This window comes from Hemicordylus capensis, chromosome 1, assembly GCF_027244095.1.
Source record: "Hemicordylus capensis ecotype Gifberg chromosome 1, rHemCap1.1.pri, whole genome shotgun sequence".
Classification (NCBI taxonomy): Eukaryota; Metazoa; Chordata; class Lepidosauria; order Squamata; family Cordylidae; genus Hemicordylus; species Hemicordylus capensis.
The window spans coordinates 123,884,709-123,906,825 of NC_069657.1; the positions used below are offsets into that span (position 1 = coordinate 123,884,709).

At 43.2% G+C, this 22,117-nt stretch overlaps 1 protein-coding gene across 4 annotated transcripts in view; it reads right to left on the bottom strand.

Moving 5' to 3' along the window:
- PIK3C2A (phosphatidylinositol-4-phosphate 3-kinase catalytic subunit type 2 alpha) overlaps window positions 1-22,117 on the bottom strand; it is a 110,536-nt gene that overhangs the window by 6,007 nt on the left and 82,412 nt on the right. For 3 of the 4 annotated variants that reach the window (XR_008316442.1, XM_053297263.1, XM_053297269.1), the window contains exons 22-32: window positions 17,603-17,732; window positions 16,797-16,933; window positions 15,400-15,569; window positions 14,996-15,152; window positions 8,379-8,488; window positions 6,869-7,076; window positions 5,135-5,259; window positions 3,983-4,100; window positions 3,495-3,576; window positions 2,276-2,385; window positions 1,057-1,182 (exon numbers count right to left, since the gene is read on the bottom strand). Coding sequence is in view for 2 of the 4 variants with exons in the window: in XM_053297263.1 (XP_053153238.1) it covers window positions 1,057-1,182; window positions 2,276-2,385; window positions 3,495-3,576; window positions 3,983-4,100; window positions 5,135-5,259; window positions 6,869-7,076; window positions 8,379-8,488; window positions 14,996-15,152; window positions 15,400-15,569; window positions 16,797-16,933; window positions 17,603-17,732 (1,473 nt within the window). In the remaining 2 variants the exon portion in view is untranslated. Of the gene's footprint in view, window positions 1-1,056; window positions 1,183-2,275; window positions 2,386-3,494; window positions 3,577-3,982; window positions 4,101-5,134; window positions 5,260-6,868; window positions 7,077-8,378; window positions 8,489-14,995; window positions 15,153-15,399; window positions 15,570-16,796; window positions 16,934-17,602; window positions 17,733-22,117 lie in introns of those variants that run through there. The other variant, XR_008316444.1, reaches the window with a different exon arrangement.

Consider the following 22,117-nt stretch of genomic DNA (forward strand, 5'->3'; position numbering starts at 1 on the left):
GCAAAGCAGATGATAGGGAGTGTTTTTCTTTATCTTTGGGCTACATTTTGAGGGTACTTGCTCCAGCCCAGGCTCCTTAGAATACTCCACCCCCTTGAATGGCAAACTTAGTCTGCTTGAGCAACCACTCCAAAAGCCTGTCCAGAACATCGGAGCATCCCTCATCCATACTCTCATAAGCAATGAAACAGATAAGCTAATGTATGTTTTTGAATCAATGGTATTGAAACAGGTTACTCTCATTGTTCCCAATCCTACCTCTACTCCTGCCCTTGATGGAGAAAGAAAGCTGACTGTCAAGCAAGTTGGAGGACAGACAAACTTAAGTAGAAAACCAAAATGGTATTTCTGGACCCTGAGTTTTAGAAGAGGTTTCCGTTCCCAAATCACAAACTGGCATACAATTGCTTGTAAGTACTTTCATGAATTGAAGCAAGTGGCCAACATCAAGAGCAGTGAACCACATGTAGGATGACACATGTGCTGTTGCACTAAGTCTGGCACTTGTGTTTCAGACTAATGTTGCACAACTGTGCAACATGTATTATTTTAATGGGCACTTTTGTACAAGATGGCTAGAATGTGATTGTGTACAAATTCCTTTATTAGCACAATTAAGCCATCCTCTTGCACTAGCACAGCTTTGCTCATTCTGCATGTAGTCTGTTGCTGGATGCCAGCTAGTGTGTTTAAAATCATCCTCTCTAACAGCATAGCTATGCAAAATTAAGAGTGAAAAGCTTTTCTTGAAATCCTAATTAGTCATCCACAAAGGAAAGCAGACCCGTCCAGGGGAATAAATGGGTGCCCTAAACATGTGGGTCCTGCCACCAATTCCTACTTCAAATTCTCCCCTCACTTTCCACATGCTATACTGAAGGGTTCAGGTATGGCTCTCCCATGCCAAACTCATGCACTATTGTGCTTTAGGGTGGGGGAGGGGGGCAATTGCCCATCAATTATTTTCCACCAATTGATTCAAACCTGTACTATACACCGTGCCTATGTAAGACAGATTAGCTTTGAAAAAGGCACTGAACATTCTGCACAGCTTACCATTTCATTGAATGTTGGATTTCTAGTCTTCCGTGATATTTTGGTTTTCCGTTTAGACGTTTTATATATGTCTGGAAGCAGGTATGTTTTTACATATGGATTTGGGTCTGTACCATCATCAGTAACCTGAGAGCAAGAACATACTTTTAAAAAGAAAAGATGGAACCATATTGAAACAAGGCATTGGAGCTCATGTTTAAATGGAACAGGAGTTCCTCGATCAGACCTGCCCCTGAAAAAAAAGTACTGTTTTGTCACACACATGATTAACACTTATCACAGGGCTGATCTGATTTAAATCAAATCAATTTAATTCATGATTTAAATCACTTCACAGAAGCACTCAATTTTAATGATTTAAATCATAATTTAAATTACTACTCAGGAAGATTCTATTTTATCATAGTTTCCAATAAAAGTACATTCTTGTCTAATATAACATTAAATAAATATTTAGAAAAATAGATATAGGTTTCATTTTTAGAAGATACACACTTCTCATAATACTGTTTCATTCAGGCAACCAGGCCTTGCATTTTGTTATTGCACTGTTTGTATTTTGCATGCATGCCTATCTTATCCACTGGTACAGGAACTTTATTAAAATATTCCCTCTTTTACGGCTTGCTGTCATAATAGGCGTTTCCCTTCAAGAATGGAGGATACACTCAGAAAAAGTTTCCTCAGGACTGCATGAATACGTTTTGTCCACTTTGGTTTCACTTTCTACTCCCCTCCCCTCCCCATCCTGTTTATTTATATCTAGACTCCTCCTCACTCAGATCTACTCCATCTCCCCAAACCCTCTATTCATTCATTGACCTTGTCTTTGCACTTTTGAAGGGGGGACCAAGGCCTTGACTCTGTGTGTGTGTGTGTGTGTGTGTGTGTGTGTGTGTGTGTGTGTGTATACACACATACTGCACTGCATGTACAGTATATCACCTACAGAATAGGACTGATCAGGTCTGTTATCTCTCATCCCCATATACTGCTGTTAACATGTTCATAGCATATAATTAGAAGTTATGATTAATATTCATCATGATATCTTTGGCCTAGGTTCTTTATGAATTGTTAATTTTTTAAAATCAATTTAAATTTTAAAAAATCCTATTTAAAATGTGAAAATCTGATTAAAACAACAAAAAACTCATGATAATCATATACACATTCCAGTTGGATTTCAGTTTTTTTGTTTTTTGTTTTGTTTACTTACCAGGTCTTTAATGTGCATCACCATGATAAACAGAGTGCTATTTCTATATGAGATGGACAACTTCACTTCTCCTCCCACTTTGCCTGAGGTCGGACTTGAAGGACATACATCTAAGAACAGATAAAGTGTCAGGTTTTCTCATACGGAGTAGGAATCTTGCTATCCCTCCTTTGTCACAGAGGCTAAGTGAATATGTTTAATTGTTCTCTGGATTTTCCAACCATTTTTAGTGACATCACACAGTGCCACACGTTACCATCACAGAAGCATCTGGTAGACTAATCAAGGTCATGGATGCAAATTAAGACAAACTGTTCATTCCTGTTAGGTTACCAAAATTCACTTCTCTGTCATCAGAACTGCTCCATATGAAGCATTTTGCAGTGCCCTTACAGAATAAAGTTCCCTTAATATTCTAATACGAACAATAAGGAATTAATATAGCTTAATTACAAACAAATCTAAAAAGGAAACATTTTATTCATATCAATCCAATTAAGCAAAAAGAATCTGCAAAGTGGAAAATGCAGCATTTATTTTAAAAATACTTTGTTTCATTTGATTCTCATTGAGTGTATGATATAGAACTTGACAATAAAGAACAATGAGGGTTGCACTCCACAACAAAAGGAGAAAACAACATGTGGAAGCAGGAAAATAATGTATTGTGCTGGAATGCTTTAAACCAAGCTTCTATACATGTTGATATTTATTCAATTTCTATACCGCCCTTCCAAAATTGGCTCAGGGCAGTTTACACAGAGAAATAATAAATAAATAAGATGGATCCCTGTCCCCAAAGGGCTCACAGTCTAAAAGGAAACACAAAACAGACACCAGCAGCAGTAACTGGAAGTACTACACACTTTTCTTTATGCAAACAAAAACACAGGGGAAAAAATCTGTATAAACCCAATTTCTTCTGATCTGTATATAAATCCAAGTTTGTCTGCTAGGGCAGACTAAGGAAAAATAGTTAACAAGAATTGAGTTATAAATACCAATTCCATATGCATTGTTTCGCCCGGGCGGGGTGGGTAGGTTGGTTGTTCAAAAAAGTTGAACACATTTTGTTATTTTCCTGCCTCTGGATTTTTTTAAACATTTTTTTTTTGAGCAAGTGAGTATGTGCTTTATGGAAGTCTGACAACACAAATATTTCCACTATAGGTCTCAATGACCCAAAGCACCCTCCTTCTTGTAAAAACAGTATTTTTACCTGTACACTTAGCTATGCCATCAATTCCTTCAGCTTTTTCATCGCGAAGTAATGGATGGAAGAAAGTATAAATCAGGTCACACTGGATTTGGAAAGACAAAATGTAATGTTAAGTTTAACACAGGAAGCTGCTTTCTACCACATCAGACCATTGATCCACCTATCTCAGTATTGTCTACACAGATTGGCAGCAGCTTTTCCAAAGTTTCAGGCGGGAGTCTCTCTCAGGCCTGTCTTGGAGATGCCAAGGAGGGAACTTGGAACCTCAGATGCTCTTCCCAGAGTGGCCCCATCCCCTAAGGGGAATCTCTTACAGTGCTCAAGCATGTAGTCTCCCATTCAAATGCAAACCAGGGTGGACCCTGCTTAGCAAAGGGGACAATGTATGCTTGCTTCCACAAGACCAGCTCTCCTCCCATATCTTACAGTTCTCATATGTACCCACTATAAGATATTTGACATAATATTTATATGTTCTGTAGCATTACCTCCGATACTTCTGTTGATGTATTCATTAAACTTTGTATGTAGCTGTTCAGCTCAACTTTCCTTTTGGCTGCAACATCTTTAATGTGAGTTCTTCCTAAAACCATCTTATTAGGAAAGCTGCAAGATACAACATGAACATAGATACACATGTTGTAAACACAGAAATGTTTACTTTTCAATGAAGTGTCTTTGGTGAATTTAAAAACAACAACATAATTATCTGGTTGTAATTAACAAGGCATTATTTTCTAGAGTCAAAATAATCAAAATAATTTGGGAAATCTCACAAAATTGCTGCAGGGGCATTGGCAACCATATTATTGTCAGCTGTTCAATATTTGCTACTACATAAATGACTCAAAGTGTATGATATTATGTCAGTGCAAGTGCTTCAAGTAGTCAGGAACATTTTGTAGAATCCCTTTCTAAGCTTGGCACTTTTCTCTATCATGCCCCCTGGCCCACACATAGCTTAAGCACCAGAAGCTATTATAGTGACATTCAGGAAAGAAAACAAAACAAAATCAGGAAAAGAAAGCCATGTACCTACACAGCTGAGTAGGACTTGATGTACAATAGCAATTATCAGGCACAAAGAAAACAAAGTCCATGTTTGTTTTCGTACCCTACAAGAGTTCTTGGATTTAGCCAGGTACATTCTGAATGTTTGCTTAAGTGTACTAGGAAAAAAATAGATAGTGGCTATGATCAAAACTGACATTTAATGTCAGTTTCACAAGATGTTTGTTTCCTTGAATGACTTGCAAACTATTAAGTTTATTTGAAGTAGAAATAGTTACTATCTGTTCTATCTTCCTTTGATGTAATTCCCTCAGAGCCAGTTATGAAATGTTTACACCTACAGGATAGATCCTGAAACAGAACGGATGGGTCCTGTATATACCTATACATGACTACCTCTCTCTGTAATTTACACACTGCTTGTAGATATACCCATGAAGCTCACAGGAGAGACAGCTAAGTGGCAGCACAAATGCTTTGCTTGTATTTCTGTTCATGGCATGTCCAGTTTAAAGGATCTCAGATATCACTCATCATGGAAACACAGATTTAACTTTACTACTGAATGATACAAGAACCTTTAGTAGATTCAGTGTTAAAGCCCCACATTTCTTTGCTTAGGAACATACCCTGGTAATTTCCAAAGAGGAAACAGGATGCCAAGCTTGTTGTGCAGCTCTTGGAATTCATCAAATGTTCGGAAGATAAATGCGGGTTCAGTTTGCCCTTCTCTTAAAACTCTGACAACATAGATCTGCCAAATCAGGAAGCAAACACTTCAACAATTTTAAAATAATACGAGACCCTATACCAATGTTGTATACAAGATCCTATACCTATGCCTCAATTCTCTACTGTATTCATTTCCATCATCCAAGGAAAGAAAGCAAATATCTCAGATGTATGTTTTGAGAATAACGATACTAATATAAAAGTTGCTATTGTATTTAATTGTGGGTTTTCCTTTCCCATAATAAAATTATATCATCTAACAGAATTTTTCAGGGAGGACAAGAAAGCTAACCATTAGCAGGATGAACAGCAAAAGCATGATACAGGTCTGGCTGGTTTCAGGTTGCACAGAGTTCATGTCAACTGTATGTATAGTCAACTGGGTATGTTATATACCTGAACAGTAAGTCAAGAAAAGAAGGGCAGACAAATAACACTCTTTTTGTGCTAGAAGACATGATATTGTTCTTGATACATTATTCCCCTGTAAGTATTACACCCTGGAATAAGAGCCTGACATTCCTGAATGAAGCAATTTAGAATGATCAAAACCTGAGATACTGTGCTTTTGAAACAATGTCGCTAGACTCATAAACATAGGAAGTTGAACAAACTGGCCCATGGCTCCTTGCCCTGAAGAAGTCAGAAGAAAGCCAACAATCAGTGCCTGCTACAGAGGCACCGGCAGTCACAACCCTGCAGCAACCTTAAGAACATCGATTCTTTCCCACTTGGATCCAGACACTCCTTGAAGACATCTCAATCTTATCAGCACTAGGGTAAGCAGCATGCAACATTTCTTTGAATTTCTTTAGTATCCCCTCTCCTTGCTTTTGAGCTAAACTTTGTATCTCCAGAAAGGGTGATATGTGTGTGTGTGGTGGGGGGGGGAGAAGAAGAGGAGCTATGGAGCTTCCATAGGCATGTCTGGAATCCCTTGAAGGCTCTCAGGTGGAGAGACTGCACACAACTAATCCAGGATGAGTTCACTCTTCTTGATTCCAAGGGTAGCTGCATGGGTGGAAGGCAGTGCCCCCTCAGACAGGTTGTTTGCCCCTCACTGCCCCTCCATTTCTCTTTCAAAAGTCTAGTATGTGGGACACAGCTTGCCCACCTGTAAATGCATGTTGCCCCTTCTGTGCTCCCCCTCAATTTCATTATTTTTGGTACTACCTCTGTTTGATTCTCTGTGGTACAAGAACAGCTTTTCCATAGCCAAAACCCTCATTCCACTAAGTCCCCACCATATCCAAGTGACTTGTAAGAGCTAGCTTCCAATATTAGATCACCTTGATACATCCGGTGGCTGGCTCAAATATAAAACGGAGAAAGTACTTTTGAGTATGCAATCATAGGAGCTTAAATAGCCTCATTTTGCAATTGGGAATCTTCCTTCAAGGAAATGTAACCTAGAGTTTAACCACTGCATTCAGGAAGTGAACATCAACATTTACCCAACTCAGGGGTAACAGCTGCACTGAAACTAAGATGTACAACAGTAAAACCTTGAATACTTGAAATGCTGTTGGAAGGAGGAGATTAGAGAGATGTTGGGTAAATGTGGATGGCAGAAACAAAAAGGTGGCTATAGAAAAAGACACTTCAAAGATTAGAATATAATCCACACTTACATAGTATTTATCTGGGTTGTATCTCTTGTGATATGTAAAGACAGACACTTCCTTGATACGACCATCTTGTTTAAGGGAGTATGTTTTGGGAGAAAAAGAGAGGATGGGCTCATCGTTGGAAGGCAGACCTGAAAAGCGCAGCTGAGCAAGGTTGTGAATGAAGAAATTAAACTTGGTGGCAACATTTCCCAAACTTGATTCAATCAATCTGAAAATAGGAGAGAAACAAATTGGATTCTGTTACATATTGCAGCTGTAAGTAAGGGTTGTTCTCTTTGTTTGCATTTTCAAAACCAAAAGGATGAGGAAAATTGATGAATTAATCCACGATTAAGATTTCAAAGAACCATTCCGATTAGTTAATAACTGACACATATTCTCATTAATATTAATACTATTATTATCCCTGGTGTCCGAGGTTGAGGCGATGGCCAGAGACACTTTCTATCAGCTTCAGCTGATATGCCAGCTACATCCTTTTCTTGAGATAAATGACTTTAGAACAGTAGTACATACATATGCTGGTAATCTCCAGACTTGACTACTGCAATGCACTCTATGTGGGGCTGCCTTTGTATGCAGTCCGGAAACTGCAGTTGGTCCAGAATGCGGCAGCCAGGTTAGTTGCCGGGTCATCTTGAAGAGATCATATTACTCCTTTACTAAAAGAACTACACTGGCTACCAATAAGTTTCTGGGCAAAATACAAGGTGCTGGTTATAATCTATAAAGCCCTAAATGGCTTAGGACCTGGGTGTTTAAGAGAACGTCTTCTTCACCATGAGCCTCATCACCCATTGAGATCATCCAGAGTGGTTTGTCTTGTCTGGTGGCTACACAGGGACGGGCCTTCTCTGTTGTTGCCCCAAGACTCTGGAATGCAATCCCTGCTAAAATAAGAGCCTCCCTACTTCTGAGTTTAAAAAGTCATTAAAGACTTATTTCTTCACCCAAGCTTTTAAACTTGATTGTGGTTCTTAAGTTATTTTAAGGATTTCATTTTTGTCTTAATTTGTTGTAGGTTGTTGTAAACTGCCCAGAGTCTGTAGTTTGGGTTGGTCTACAAATCTGATCAACAAACACTGTAAGACAACAGAAGGCAGCAAACGTAAGGGCCACAATCTAGAGAATTATTTCACCCAAAGGCTTGTGCATCTGCAGTAGGATATTCTTCCTTGAACTACAACCCCATGTCATATCACATACTGCTTTTGGAACTCCCCTGAATTTCAGAAAGATTTTGCTGTGAGGGTTAGAGAGTCCAAAGCTCCATTGGGGCATGAATCTAGTTGTACAGTTCCCAGAATTATGACAAGGACTACACACAGCCAAAAAGCAGGAAAGGCAAGCTGAAGATGAATATTTGTAACAAAATTATAGCTTGCTACTTATAGCTACATATAAGAGATATCTAACATATTCCCCTCAAATGGCAAAAATGAATTTCCCCCACATAGGTACATCAAAACTGATGGGAACATTCTTATTAAACAATGTATTTCTGTGGTACCTTGTAAAGAGAATTGTAGCATCAGTATCTGTAGTTTGGGGCTGAAGAGCATCCTGGACATATTTCAAGTCTTGAACTCCATTAAGTTCTGGTAACCCAGAAGGGAGCATCTGGAGAACAAACAAATAAGATGGAAATAATTGATTATTTACATGTACAATTTAAAAAAGTAAGCGGCATATGTTAAAATCCCTCTCTAAGTGCTACAGTCATTATGATATAAGTTTAAACTGGAGTTACTTGTGCATGTACACAACATACACAATAAAAACAGGTTGCTTACCTGTAACAGGTGATCTGGTAGTGATCCGTTGAGTCCATAAGTGAATGGGTTCTGCGCCTGCGCAGGCACCTCTCGGGCTGACTAGGTAGCTCCTCGCGATGCCCAACCGCCTTTCTGCACGTGCTCCTGCATTCCATCTATATAGTGCGGTTGGGCGTCTTCCGTTAGTTTTCTGTGCAGACCGCCTTGTATGCGCAATCTGCCAATTGATGTCTACACTTCTGCAGTGGGGATGGCTTCTGGGCAGGTCTTATGGACTCAACGGATCACTACCAGATCACCTGTTACAGGTAAGCAACCTGTTTATCTGGATCATGATCCGTTGAGCCCATAAGTGAATGGGTGATTAGTTAGCTGACCCTCCTTGGTGGTGGGTGCAGAAGAATGCCCTCTAAGGCAACACCCTCTTTAAAACACTTTGCCCGTATTCCGCCTGGCGTGCCATGCGCAGGTCCACTGCATAATGTTTTATAAACGGTTGCTGCGATGACCATGTCGCAGCAACACAGATGTCATCCATCTTAATTCCTGATAGATGAGCTGCTGAGGTTGAGTAGGCTCTTGTAGAATGAGCCTTTATAGTCTTTGGTGGCGCTACATTCTGCAGCCTATAAGCTATCAAGATTAGTTCTACTAGCCAATGGGCAATACGTTGTCGAGACACCGACATCCCTCTGTTCTTGCCTTTATAGGCCACAAACAATTTATGTGACTTTCTGTGCTCTTTAGTCCCCTTCAAGTAATACAGCAACGTTCGACGCACATCCAGAGCGTGCAGTGCCTTCTCCAAAGGAGACTGAGGATCTTTAAAAAAGGTCGGCAAGACTATTTCTTGATTCAGATGGAACTCTGTGACCACTTTTGGTCGAAAGTTAGGGTCCAGCCTCATCACTACCTTATGCGGGTAGAATTGGGTGTAGGGTTTGTCTGCTCTTAGAGCTGACAATTCCCCTACCCGCTTTGCTGTGGTTATCGCAATTAAGAATGCAGTCTTAAGCGTTAACATCCGCAAACTAGCCCCATGTAGCGGTTCAAAGGGCTTTTCTGTCAACGCAGAAAGTACCAAAGACAGACTCCACTGTTCCAAAGGTCTTTTAAGTGGAGAATAGAGATTATTCAGCCCTTTCATGAACCTTTTACACTCTGGATGCGTAAACACTGACTTTCCATCCCATCCCGGAAGTCTCGAGGATAGAGCTGCTAGATGCACTTTCAATGATACATTTGCTAGGCCCTTCAGTTTCAGGCTAGTTAAATAAAGCAGCACCTGGCGCACTGACGCCCTCTGTGCCTTGAATCCACTTGCCTTAGCATACGCTCTAAATTGTTTCCACTTACAGAAGTAGCTACGCCTAGTAGACTTGCATCTACTATTTAATAGAATTCTGTTTAAAAGTTTATTCTCCACACCGTTAGTTTTAGCGTCCCTATCTCTGGGTGCAGTACCCTGCCCCCTGCCATTTGCAGGAGATCTGACGTTGCTGGTAGACGGTAATGCTGCCCCCTGCACAGGAGAAGCAGCAGGGCAAACCACACCTGACGTGGCCACCATGAGGCCACCAGTATGCAATCTGCCTCGTCCCTTAGGATCTGTGCCAACACCCGATTTAGGAGAGGCAGCGGCGGGAACAGGTAAAGGAGCCCCTTGCTCCACTCGTACTGAAATGCGTCTCCCAGAGACCCCACACCTATTCCCGCACGAGAACAATATCTCTTGCACTTTCTGTTCTCCACCGTGGCAAATACATCCACTGTAGGGGTGCCCCAACGATCGAAAATCTGTCTGATACAGTCTCCCTTGACCTCCCATTCGTGCCTCTGGTTGTTCAGAGTGCTCCGACTGAGAGCATCCGCTAGCTGGTTGTCCACTCCTCTGATGTGAATTGCCATTGGATATATGGTATGGCTGATGCACCAGTCCCACAACTTCATCGACAAGGTGCAGAGTGTTGGAGAAACTGTCCCTCCTTGTCTGTTTAGATAAGCTATAGCTGTAGTATTGTCCATCTGGATCTGTACCACAGCACTCCTTAGTTGTGGTTCGAAGGCTCTTAACGCCAAATAGGCAGCCATTAGCTCCAGATAATTGATGTGGTATTCTGTCTGTCGAGGCGTCCATTGACCTTGAATGCAATCTTGGCCGCAATGTGCACCCCACCCTTGTAGGGACGCATCCGTTGTGATCCACGCTTTCGGAAGCAGAGGTCTGAACGGTACTCCCTGTAAGAGATTTACCCCTGTCATCCACCACTGCAGGGAAGTTTGTACACCCCTGGGAAGGTGCAACAGCATGTTCTGGCTGTCTACATTGAGACGGAAGTGGTTTAAGAACCACCGTTGAAGGGGTCTCATCCGTAGCCTCGTATAACGTACAGTTGTGTTGCAAGAAGCCATCAGGCCTAACAGCCTTTGGATCCCTCTTGCTCTCTGGTCTGGTTGGTTGTGGAATTGAGTTACCAACGCGATGATCTGACTGCATCTCTCCATTGGCAAGAATGCCCTTCGTTGCTCCAAATCGAGGATGGCTCCAATGAAATTGAGTCTTTTCCTTGGGGTCAAGTTTGATTTTTTCCAGTTGACATTGACACCCAATTCCTGGAGAAGATGTAGCATCATTTGAATCTGAGCATCCAACAGTCTTCTGTCCTTGCTCACCAGGAGCCAGTCGTCCAAATATGGGTAGACCACTAGGCCCTGAGTGCGAAGGTATGCAACTATCACTGCCACTACCTTCGTAAAGACCCTCGGAGCTGTTGATAGCCCGAAAGGGAGGACAGCATACTGGTAAATCTTATCCCCCACTGTAAAACGAAGATACTTTTGGTGATCCTCCTGGATGCCCACATGGAAGTAAGTGTCTTTCAAATCTAACGTTGCCGCCCACTCTTCCTGCTCTAGAAAGGGTAGAATCTCCTGCAACGTCGTCATTCTGAACTTCCGGGTCCAGACAAAGTCGTTGAGGTCTCTCAAATCCATGATTGCCCGTATCCCCCCATCCCGCTTGGGTATCTGAAAATAGCGGGAGTAGAATCCGGACAATCTCCTCGCCCACTGCACTGTCACAATTGCTCTCTTTTCCAATAACACCTTTATCTCTTCTTCCAACACTGGTGTTGATCTCGTGAAACGTAGCCCTGAGAACGGGGGCGAAGTGGTGAACTCGATTGCATAACCCGTCTCCACAATTCTCAGATCCCACTGGTCTGATGTTATGTTGTGCCATGCTACAGCATGGCTTGCCAGTCTGATGTCTGAGCTGACAACTACAGGGCCGATGGTAGTGGTCCTGGCAATTGTGTTTAAGTGCAGTGGGCTGACATTGCAATCAAAAATACTGCTTTGCAGCTTCCTTGTTGTTGTTACGATTACTTTGGTTCTTGTTTCTATTGCTGCCGTTGGTGTTGTTGTTCCTGAAGCCTCTTGATCTCTGGTAGGGTTTGTTCTGTCTCCTGAAGCCCCCCCATCCGGGTAACGATATGGCCTCTGTCTATTGGAATTGTATGCTCGGGAGCCAGATGTTGAGGTGGAAACCATGAAAGTTTTTGCTGTAAACTTAGATTTTTTCAGCGTTTCCATGGTAGTGTCTGTACTCTCATGGAAAAGACCTTTCCCACCAAAAGCCAGATTCTCAACACGGTCTTTCATGTCTGGCTGGAGAGATGTTGCGCGTAGCCAGGCATAGCATCGCATGGTGACTGCAGTCACCATGGCCCTGGACTCAGTTTCAGCTAAGTGTTTGAAAGTACTAAGCTGTTGTTTTGTTACTGCGGTCGTCCTCTCGTACACCTCATGGAGCTTAGCCTGCAGCTCCTCCGTGGACATGGAGGTCGAATCATGGAGCAAGTTGTCCCATAGGAGGTGAGTGTACCTCGCCACGCACGCTGCGTAATTTTCAATTCTGATAGCTAGACTTGAAGTCGCATACAGTCTGCGGCCTAATACATCAATTTTTCTGCCTTCCTTGTCTCCAGGAGTTGTGTGTCGGCGGCCGCCCTTAGATGTAGATGCGCAATCTAACACAATGGAGTTAGGATCCGGGTGTTGCAACAGGTAAGTGCCCTCTCCATCACATATCCGATACAAGTTCTCAATGCGCTTTGAGGTTGGATTCACTGAATGCACCGTCTCCCACGCTGATTTTGCTGCCTTCGCTATAGCCGGTATCATGGGCAAAGATACGGGATGTGAAGCCTTTGACTGAAACATCATGTTGTAAACTGGGTCGGTGGACTCAGTATCTGGCATTTGCAGGTTTAACCCTAAGGCCTCTGCCATCTCTCTAAGCATTACATGGTACGCTTTAAGCTCTTCAGTTGGGGATCGCGAAAGGCGAGGTGGTACTTCAGATGGAAGCTCTGTCTGTCCACTGCCTTGATCAGAATCTGTCCCCTCAGTACCATAGTCCTGATGCACCAACACAGGAGAAGATTCTCTGGACGATGGGCTTGGTGGTGGCGGAGTACTCTTTCTCTTCCGCTTCCCACCCAGTTTTTCCTTGTGGGCAGTGGCCGCAAGTGCTGTAGACTGGGGATGGCTCTCTTCTCGAGGTTGTGGGTCGGGTTGTTGTACCTTCCTCCTTAAGTATTCCGTGTAATCATGCGGAAGAGTGTGTCTGAACCCACACGTATGCGACGGTTGAGTAGCTGGATGGCGTATGCTGTCATCCATATAACCAGGCAACGGTGGCACCACAGCCAAGGGTGACTGGATTAAAGTTTCGGTTGCCACTCTTGGGGAAAGTGATGGAGTTTTTGGATGGGGGAGACAAGGCTCTGCCTCCACTTCCTCTTCCCCTTCTTCCTCTTCTTCATCTAACCCCGCGCTCACAAACCCCTGGAATGTGGATTCTGCAGGGGTGTTTGGCTCCGATGCCATTAGGCTCCTGATTGCCGAGGTCGCACTTCTATCAGAGCGGTGGCTTCCCTAATTCCGTGGAATAGAGGGAGATTGTTGAGGAGTGTGTGCAGGCGAGAGGGAGACACGGTGTACAGTCTCTCTCGGCGCCGCCAAGTCACGGTTGCTGTTCGCCTTCGATGTCCATGTCGAGCTCGATAGCGAAGCATCCCTGGTGCGCTCACTCCTCGATGTCGAGGGCTTCGGTGTCGAGGGCGACGGCACCGTTGATTCGTCTGTGCGTTCTCTTCTCGACGTCAAGTGTGTTCTTGACGTCGAGGGTCTCGGCGTTGAGACTGGGCTCGAAGTGCGATGCTCTGTATTCCACTCACCCTCCGATCCCTGCACCGATGAAGGCAACGGAGTTTTAAGTCTATGCCCAGTCTTCTCACTTTTGTTCCCGACGCTTTCCTCTCGATGAAGCCTCTTCTCCTTGCGCTTGTGCTCCTTCGAAGAGACTTCCAAAGGTCTCTTGAAAGCTTTATCAGGCACGGTTTTAGACTGTACTGAGACAGCTCCGTGACTCCCTGCCCCCGATGCCGTAGCCGATGTCGACTGGTCTATAGGGCGAGGGGTCGGCGGGCGGAGTGCATCCTCATAAAGCACGGCTCTAAGGCGCAATGCTCGGTTCGTTCTCGTTTGTTTGGAGAAAGCACAGCAAATTTTACAAGCTGCCGTGTTGTGCTCCTCACCGAGACACAACAAGCAGGCATCATGATGGTCAGTGGATGGCAACTTCGCCCGACACCTCACACAATGCTTAAACGTAGTTTTATTCTCCATTCTCCGTAAAGCAGTCCAGGTCGAGAAACAATGAATAAGTCCGTTTGATCTTTCGACAACACAGTCCGTGAAGCAGTTAGCAAGATCCAACAACAATCCAGGTAAAGCCAGATAAATCAGTCCGATCTGTCGTCTGAACTAGTCCGTTAAGCAAGTTTAATTGTCCAATATTCAATACCAAATTCCAAGCCGTTCAAGTAAAGTTCACAATTTCTGTCTACCGAGGAGCCCAAACGAGGTCTGAACGCTGTGGCGGTCAAACAGAAACTAACGGAAGACGCCCAACCGCACTATATAGATGGAATGCAGGAGCACGTGCAGAAAGGTGGTTGGGCGTCGCGAGGAGCTACCTAGTTGGCCCGAGAGGTGCCTGCGCAGGCGCAGAACCCATTCACTTATGGGCTCAACGGATCACGATCCAGATCTATCAATTTTTAACATGTTTATTCATCTAGCAAGAAGTGTACCCCACTTCTTCATAGGATGTCTGGTGGCTTACAAGAAACAGATATAAGATATATAGAAAAATCCATGATATTTAAAACATCACTGCAGCAGAAAATAAAGAAGCCAGAAAACAATCTGACTTGTTAACACAAGTGGACAAAAAAATTAAAATCTTCAGTTCAATCTACAGCATACAATATAAAACAATTACCAGTGACAGCAGATTAAGAAAAAGGTTGGCTCGTTTCCTTATTAGGTTATAAGCCTGGCAGCAAAGGTCTACAAACAACTGGAAGCGAATAGTAGGCTTTTCACCACCATTGATGACATAGGCCATATCTGATGTCAGCACAAACGGAGCCCGGTCCCTTTTGAAGAAGAAAAAGAAATCAATAAAAGTTCCTAATGACTAAACTTTCTGCAATACTTGTACATTAGAACATTTTATTTATTTCAGATGCCGTGTAAACTGTGGTTACAGCTAGCAGGGTATACTGCCACAGAAAGTTGTCAGCCTTTTCAGTTTGTTATGATAATTACTAAGTTAGCCATGTCATTTCCAAAATACTGGAGAGTGATCATCATACTTTATGTTCTCATGCCTTCACAACATACCTCTTAAAACTTCCAAACATCTGAGCATGGCCCAAAAACTTTCCAAAATCAATATGGAACATATGCCCCGTAGTTCGAAGCATTATGTTGTCATTGTGACGGTCACAGATACCTAGAACATAGGTGGCTACGCAACATCCTGCACAAGAATAGATGAAGTTTTCAGATGCCTAAAATAAACAAACATAACATATAATGTTAGATTCGGTTTACTATTGGGATGATACTATTTTGGTTTATCAGAAAGAAGTTACCCTCTTGTAAAACGGTTGTATATTAATTGTGAACAACAATATAGCTGGAAGCTTTGAGAATTGTGCTAGTTAAAATGGCTGAAGAAAGACCCACTAGATCAGGGATTCTCAACTTTGGGTACCCAGATGTTATTGGACTTTAACTCCCATAATCCCCAACCATTGGGGCTGGGGATTATGGGAGTTGAAGTCCAATAACATCTGGGGACCCAACGTTAAGAATCCCTGCACTAGATAGTAGGGTAATGTGGTCAAACTAGAGAAGAATAAGCACTCTGTTGTGGTAAGAGCTACAAATAAGTTTTTAAAAAACCTCTTACAAAAGGAATCGGAGAAAAAAGCCTTAAGGTTTGTTATGGGCAGATTCACATGATCCGCTACAAGTGAGGAAATGGTGGGAACGGGCAGTGCACATTCCCAGTGGGCATGTCATGTAAAGCTGCTCAAGTCCGGATCCACCATTCATCCAGCTGCCACCTGACTCCGGTAACCAAGATATGAAGTTGAGCTTAGCATCTTAGGAGGATGTCAGGTGGTCAAACTAAAGCACATGCCATTCTGACATTTCCCTGCCTTTCCTACTTGTGGCAGACTATGTGAAGCTGCCCTATATTTATTTTCCGAACAGAGAGCATCTACAAGTTAACAACAGGCAATGTGTGCCAAATGTTACATCTAAGCATTCTGAAATGCTGCAAACAAACAAAAATGCTCTGTACCAAGATTAGAGTAAGGGTTATTGTCCAAATAAAAACTGTAGGTCAACGTGTCTTTGCAGTACACAGACATTACTGAAGCTGTGAAGTATATTATAAAGGAGGGAGAATTTCACCTTTAAAAAAATGCACAACAGCATATTTAGTATCCCTTCTTTTGTTTTTGCTTTAAAATAGCCTACTAATAGTTTTTGCTCAACACCACATATAATCCTATGAAGCTCCTATATGGAGATCATGGGACCATCTAACCCAGTCCTGTCTCCTCTGCTGACTGGCAGCAGCTCTCCGGAATCAGGCATAGAGCAATTCCCTCCGTGCTTCCTCAGGATCCTTTTTTCTCCTGGAGATGAACTCAGGACTTCCTGAATACAAAGCAGGGCCGGTTTCCCTGAATTGCTATGTTCTGCAGTCCTAAGGAAGTTACCTTTTCATATTCTTCTTCTGTAGGGTTGTATTTTCTTAGCCATTCTGCAAGGGGCTTGTCTTTAAAGGACCCTGTCACTCCATACTCCACTTGAATTTTCCTAAGTGTATCTGAAGCTGGAACAAGCTCCACCATTCCTTTAATTAAAGATAATTTTTTTTTACTATCAAGCATTCAGAATTCCTATTCTATCATGTGTTTTCTTAAGTTTAAACATTTTAAAGCAGTATTTCTGTGAATCCAATTGCTCACAAATATTATTATGCAGAAAATATTTAAACCTACATTTACTTTACAAATGCTTTAGATTCATATAAGGTTTAAGCTTAAAGACTGTCAGTATCCTGCCTGATGCTTGACCAGCTAACTTACTGATAAAAATTAAATATTAATGTGTAACTTAAAAACAAAATGAGTAGCCACATTATGATTTCTTATATAAATTGCCAATAAAAGAATCCTTACAATTTCCCCCCACAAATATCTGAGATTTCCCCATATGGAGTAGCATTTTCTCCGGAAGTTCGATGTTAACTCATTCACTAGCTGATCTCCAACAGCTGGAACTGCAGTAAAGCTCAGCACTCAAGAAGAGAGGTGTTTTGCAACTATTCCTGATAGCAACATGGGTGTTGCAAATTGGATGGAGCTACTCTGCAAATTCTAAGCAACAGAGTTTTTGCCATGACTGCTCTCAAGCCTCAGCCTCTGAAGTTGCCATTCCTGCTAGAAATTGTGTCAAAGACTAGATAGACCAAAACCAAGACGAAGACACCACAAAAATGAGAACTAGGAATTCTTCCCACCTCTATCTTTGCCTGTTGAAAGACACTTGAAAAGTACCATCCGAAGGTCCAGGCCCTCCTGTAACCAAATCTTATCCATAATTTTTATCATTTGCAATGCCAACATATCCTGTCGCAGATCTTCTCCAACCTAAAATAAAAGCCAGCAAAATGAATGGAAACTCCAACAGCAGAACAAACCTCAAATTCTACTGTTTCTGCTCTTATGCAGTGAAACTGCTCTTAGGCACAGAATTCAGAATGTCTTTAGGCAAGTTCCGAGCTCTTAATTTTACACCATTAATAGGAAATGTCTGGTTAAATCCCCAAAACCCAGAGAAGAGTAATATTTCCCCTATGATCAGGGCTTCATTGCCATGTGTGGCCCTTTGCCCCTTCCCATAAATAGCACAAGTAAAATTCTGCAGCGCTGTGCTCATAGGTTATTGTCCACAGTGCAAGATGACAAGAAGTTTCATCTTTAAGAAATTTCAAAATTTGTTCTCCCAGAATTTAGCCTGGAGAATTGTGGTAAGAGATAAAAATTCTGATTTTGTGTATAAGATATGAAAAACAGGTTGCTTACCTCTAACTACTGATCTGGTAGTGATCCATTGCAAGATATAAGAATGGGTACTGTGCCTGCACACGGACCTCACGGCCAAGTGCTCTAGCTCCTCTCGGCGTCCAGACTCCTCCCCCATGTGCTCATCGTGGGAGTATAAAAGGCAGAGCTGGACACACTTCACCAGTTCTTGGATGACCACCATGAGATTATCATCCTTATGGTATTATTATTTTTATTTATTATTTCTCTGTGTCATTTCTCCTGAGCCATTTTTGGAAGGGCGGTATAGAAATCGAATAACTAACTAACTAACTTATGGTGAACAGAAGAGAACAGGTGAGCTTTGAAGCAACAAAACAAAACAAAACCAGGTTTGGAGGCAACTGCAGTGGGGATGGTCGGGAGGATCTTATGGATTACAACAAATCACTACCAGATCAATAGTTACAGGTAAGCAACTTGTTTATCTGAATTGTGATCCACTGTAGCCCATAAGAATGGGTGTTTCCAGCTGCTTAAGGTGGAGGGTGCAGTAGCTATTGTAACACTCTTTTCAACACACTTCTCTCGAAGTTAGCCTCCACTGCAGAGTGAAGGTCAGTAGCATGATGCTTCACAAAAAGGCAGGTCTGTAGACCAGGTGGCCACCTTGCAAATATCATTAAAGGGAATTCCTGATAGGTGGGCTGCTAAAGCTGTACAGGCCCTAGTGGAATGAGCCTGGATTTATTTCAGGGGCTCGACCTTCTGAAGTTTATAGGCTAACAATATCAGTTCTACTAGCCAATGAGAGAGGCGTTGCCTAGAAAATACAGGTTGCTTACCTGTAACTTAAGATCTGGAAGTGATCCGTTGTCATAAGGAATGGGTTCTGTGCCTGCGCAGGGACCTCGCGGGCTGATTGATTAGCTCCTCGTGACGCCCCCCCCCCCGGCTGCACGTGCCGTGCTGAGTCGTTAAATGAGGCGGTTGGGGCATCCATTTTCCAGTTTCTCGCAGACCACCCAAGGTGACGATCCACAAGATTATCTTTAATGTATCCCCCTTGTTATTTTCCGTTGGTACTACAGTGGGGACGGTTGGGAGGGGCTTATGACTACAACAGATCACTTCCAGATCTTAAGTTATAGGTAAGCAACCTGTATATCTGGATCGTGATCCGTTGTGGTCATAAGGAATGGGTGATTAGTGAGCTTTTCCTCTAGGAGGCGGGTGCAGTAACCCATGCTCATGCTAACACCCTTTAAAAAACGTTTCTTCCAAAATCTGCTTCCTTCGCTATTCTCAGATATTCCCAGTGCATAATGTTTGATGAATGGCTGCTGTCACGACCATGTGGCCGCTGTGCAGATATCGGACATCCTAATGCCCAACAAGTGGACTGCGGAGGTTGCATATGCCCTAGTTGAGTGTGCATGGATGGTTCTTGGTGGGGCAACACCCTGAAACTTATACATCAGGCAAATAGTCTCCACTAACCAATGGGCCAGGTGCTGTCTTGAAACTGGATGGCCTTTACATTTTCCCTATAAAGAGTCTCCTAGTCTTCCTGTAACTCTGTGTCCTTTGCAAATAAAACAAGAGGGTTCTACACACGTCTAAGGAATGAAGTGCTATTTCCAAGGGGGTTTAAGCATTTTGAAAGAAGGTGGGCAACACGACTTCTTGGTTAATATGGAAGTCTGTCACAATTTTTGTGCGAAAGTGCGGGTCTAATCTCATGACTACTTTATGAGGATAGAATTGAGTGTACGGTTTATCTATCCGGAGAGCTGTCAGTTCACCCACCCGTTTTACAGATGTGATTGCCACTAAAAAGGCAGCCTTTAGCATAAGGAGCTTGAGGGGTGTTGTTGCCAAAGGTTCAAATGGCCTCTCTGTTAATGCTGATAATACTAGACAGACTCCATTGTTCCATTGGCTGCCGTATAGGAGGATATGAATTGTTCAATCCCTTCATGAATCGGTTGCATTCTGGATGGGAGAACACGGTCATCCCACCCCAAACTTTATGCTTTGCTGAAATGGCGGCTAAATGTATCTTGATGGTCACATTTGCTAAGCCCTTAAGTTTCAAGGATGTCAGGTATAGCAATACGTCCCGAGGAGTGGCCTGAAAGGGTCTAACCCCCCTTTCCTTCATATTCTGAAGGAATATTCTGAAGCGTTTCCACTTATTAGCGTAATTCCTCACGTGGACTATCTCCTACTGTTAAGTAGGATGTCTCTCATAGACCTATCCTCCAGGCTGTTAACTTTAAGGTGTGAACCTCGGGGTGCAGAACCTTTCCTTGTTCTCTTTGCAACAGATCTGGAACGTGAGGGAATCTGAGATAGGTCCTCTGCGATAACTGCAGAAGTGCCGCAAACCATGGTTGACGTGGCCACCAAGGTACCAGTAGAATGCAGTTCACTCTGTCCCGAATAATCTGTGCCAACACGCGACCTATTATCGACAGTGGTGGGAAAAGATAAAGAAGTCCCACACTCCACGTGTGCTGGAACGCATCTCCCAGGGACCCTTCTCCAATGCCTGCACGTGAGCAATAGCTTGCATACAAACACATACAGACATGTGTTGCAAATAAGTCCACTGTGAGGACCCCCCAGGCATTGAAAATCCTCTGTAGATAAGTAGTCCTTATTTCCTACTCCTGCCTCTGGTTGTAATCCACAACCCTGCTGAAGCTGTCGGCCAAGTGGTTGTCCACTCCTCTTATGTGGAGTGCAGTCGGGTAGATGACATGGCGAATGCATCAATTCCATATTCTCCGAGCAAGGAAGCACAATGATATGGAGACTGTTCCTCCTTGATGATTGATATAGGCGATCGCTGTCGTCTTGTCCAGTGCTATTTGGACTACTGTGCCTTGTAATTGAAGTTGAAATGCCTTCAAAGCCAGCATCAGCTCTAGGAAATTGATATGCTGTCGGGCTTGAAGATATGTCCACGTTCCTTGGACGCAATGACCGCTGCAATGTGCACCCCAACCTGTCAACGATGCATCTGTTGTTATCCAGTGAATTAGGTCCAGCGGTTCGAATGGCACCCCCTGTGTTAGATTGTAAGGCTCCATCCACCAACGCAAATCCTTCAAGACCACCTGTGGGATGTCTAAGTGCATGTTCTGGCTGTCCACATTGGGACGGAAATTGCGCAGATACCAGTGTTGTAATGTCCACATGCACAACCGAGTGGCACAGGAGGCCATCAGGCCTAACAGCTTTTGAATCTGCACTGCTGGCTGTCTTGGGAATAGCACAACTTTCTGAATAAGTGCAAGTATCTGTTGAATGTGGTCTTGAGGCAAATACAGTCTCCTCCTCTCGAAGTCTAACACCGCACCTATGAAATTCACGTGCTTCTTGGGGATGAGGTTTGATTTTTTCCAATTGACATTGATTCCCAGGTTTTCGAGCAGGTGGATCATGTTCCGAATTTGTTTGATCAGCAGAATTTGTTTGATCAGAAAGGTATATTCAGCGGGGAGCAAGAAGGCATTTTAGGTGGGAGCACTGGCTCATTCTCATCTGGCTCCATATCCAGCCCTGTACTCAAGAAGCCGTGGAAAGTGGAATCTGACGGTGTACTCGATACCGAGTCCCTCAGGTCCCTCAGGCCGGTGTACTGCTCTTTGTCTCGCGTCTGCAACCCTGGTGTCCTCGGAGTCGATGGAGACTGGTTCGTGGTCCGTGCCAGAGACAGCAAGCAAATGATCTTTCCCGATGTCTATGGGGCAGTTTGCATCACTCCCGATGGTGTTGATATTGATGTCTGAAGCTGAACAGCAGAGGAATGTGGTCCAATGTGGTCTGTATTGTCGTAATAGGTGGCGGTCGGGGTCTTGGCATGGAGGCAACGCGGGCCCCAGAGTTTACCGAAGTGGACTCATCTGAGTCGCCCTCGAATGTCTGTGCCACCGTTGGGGAAGGGGTATGGTGTCTCTTCATGGGCAGCGCCCCTGAAT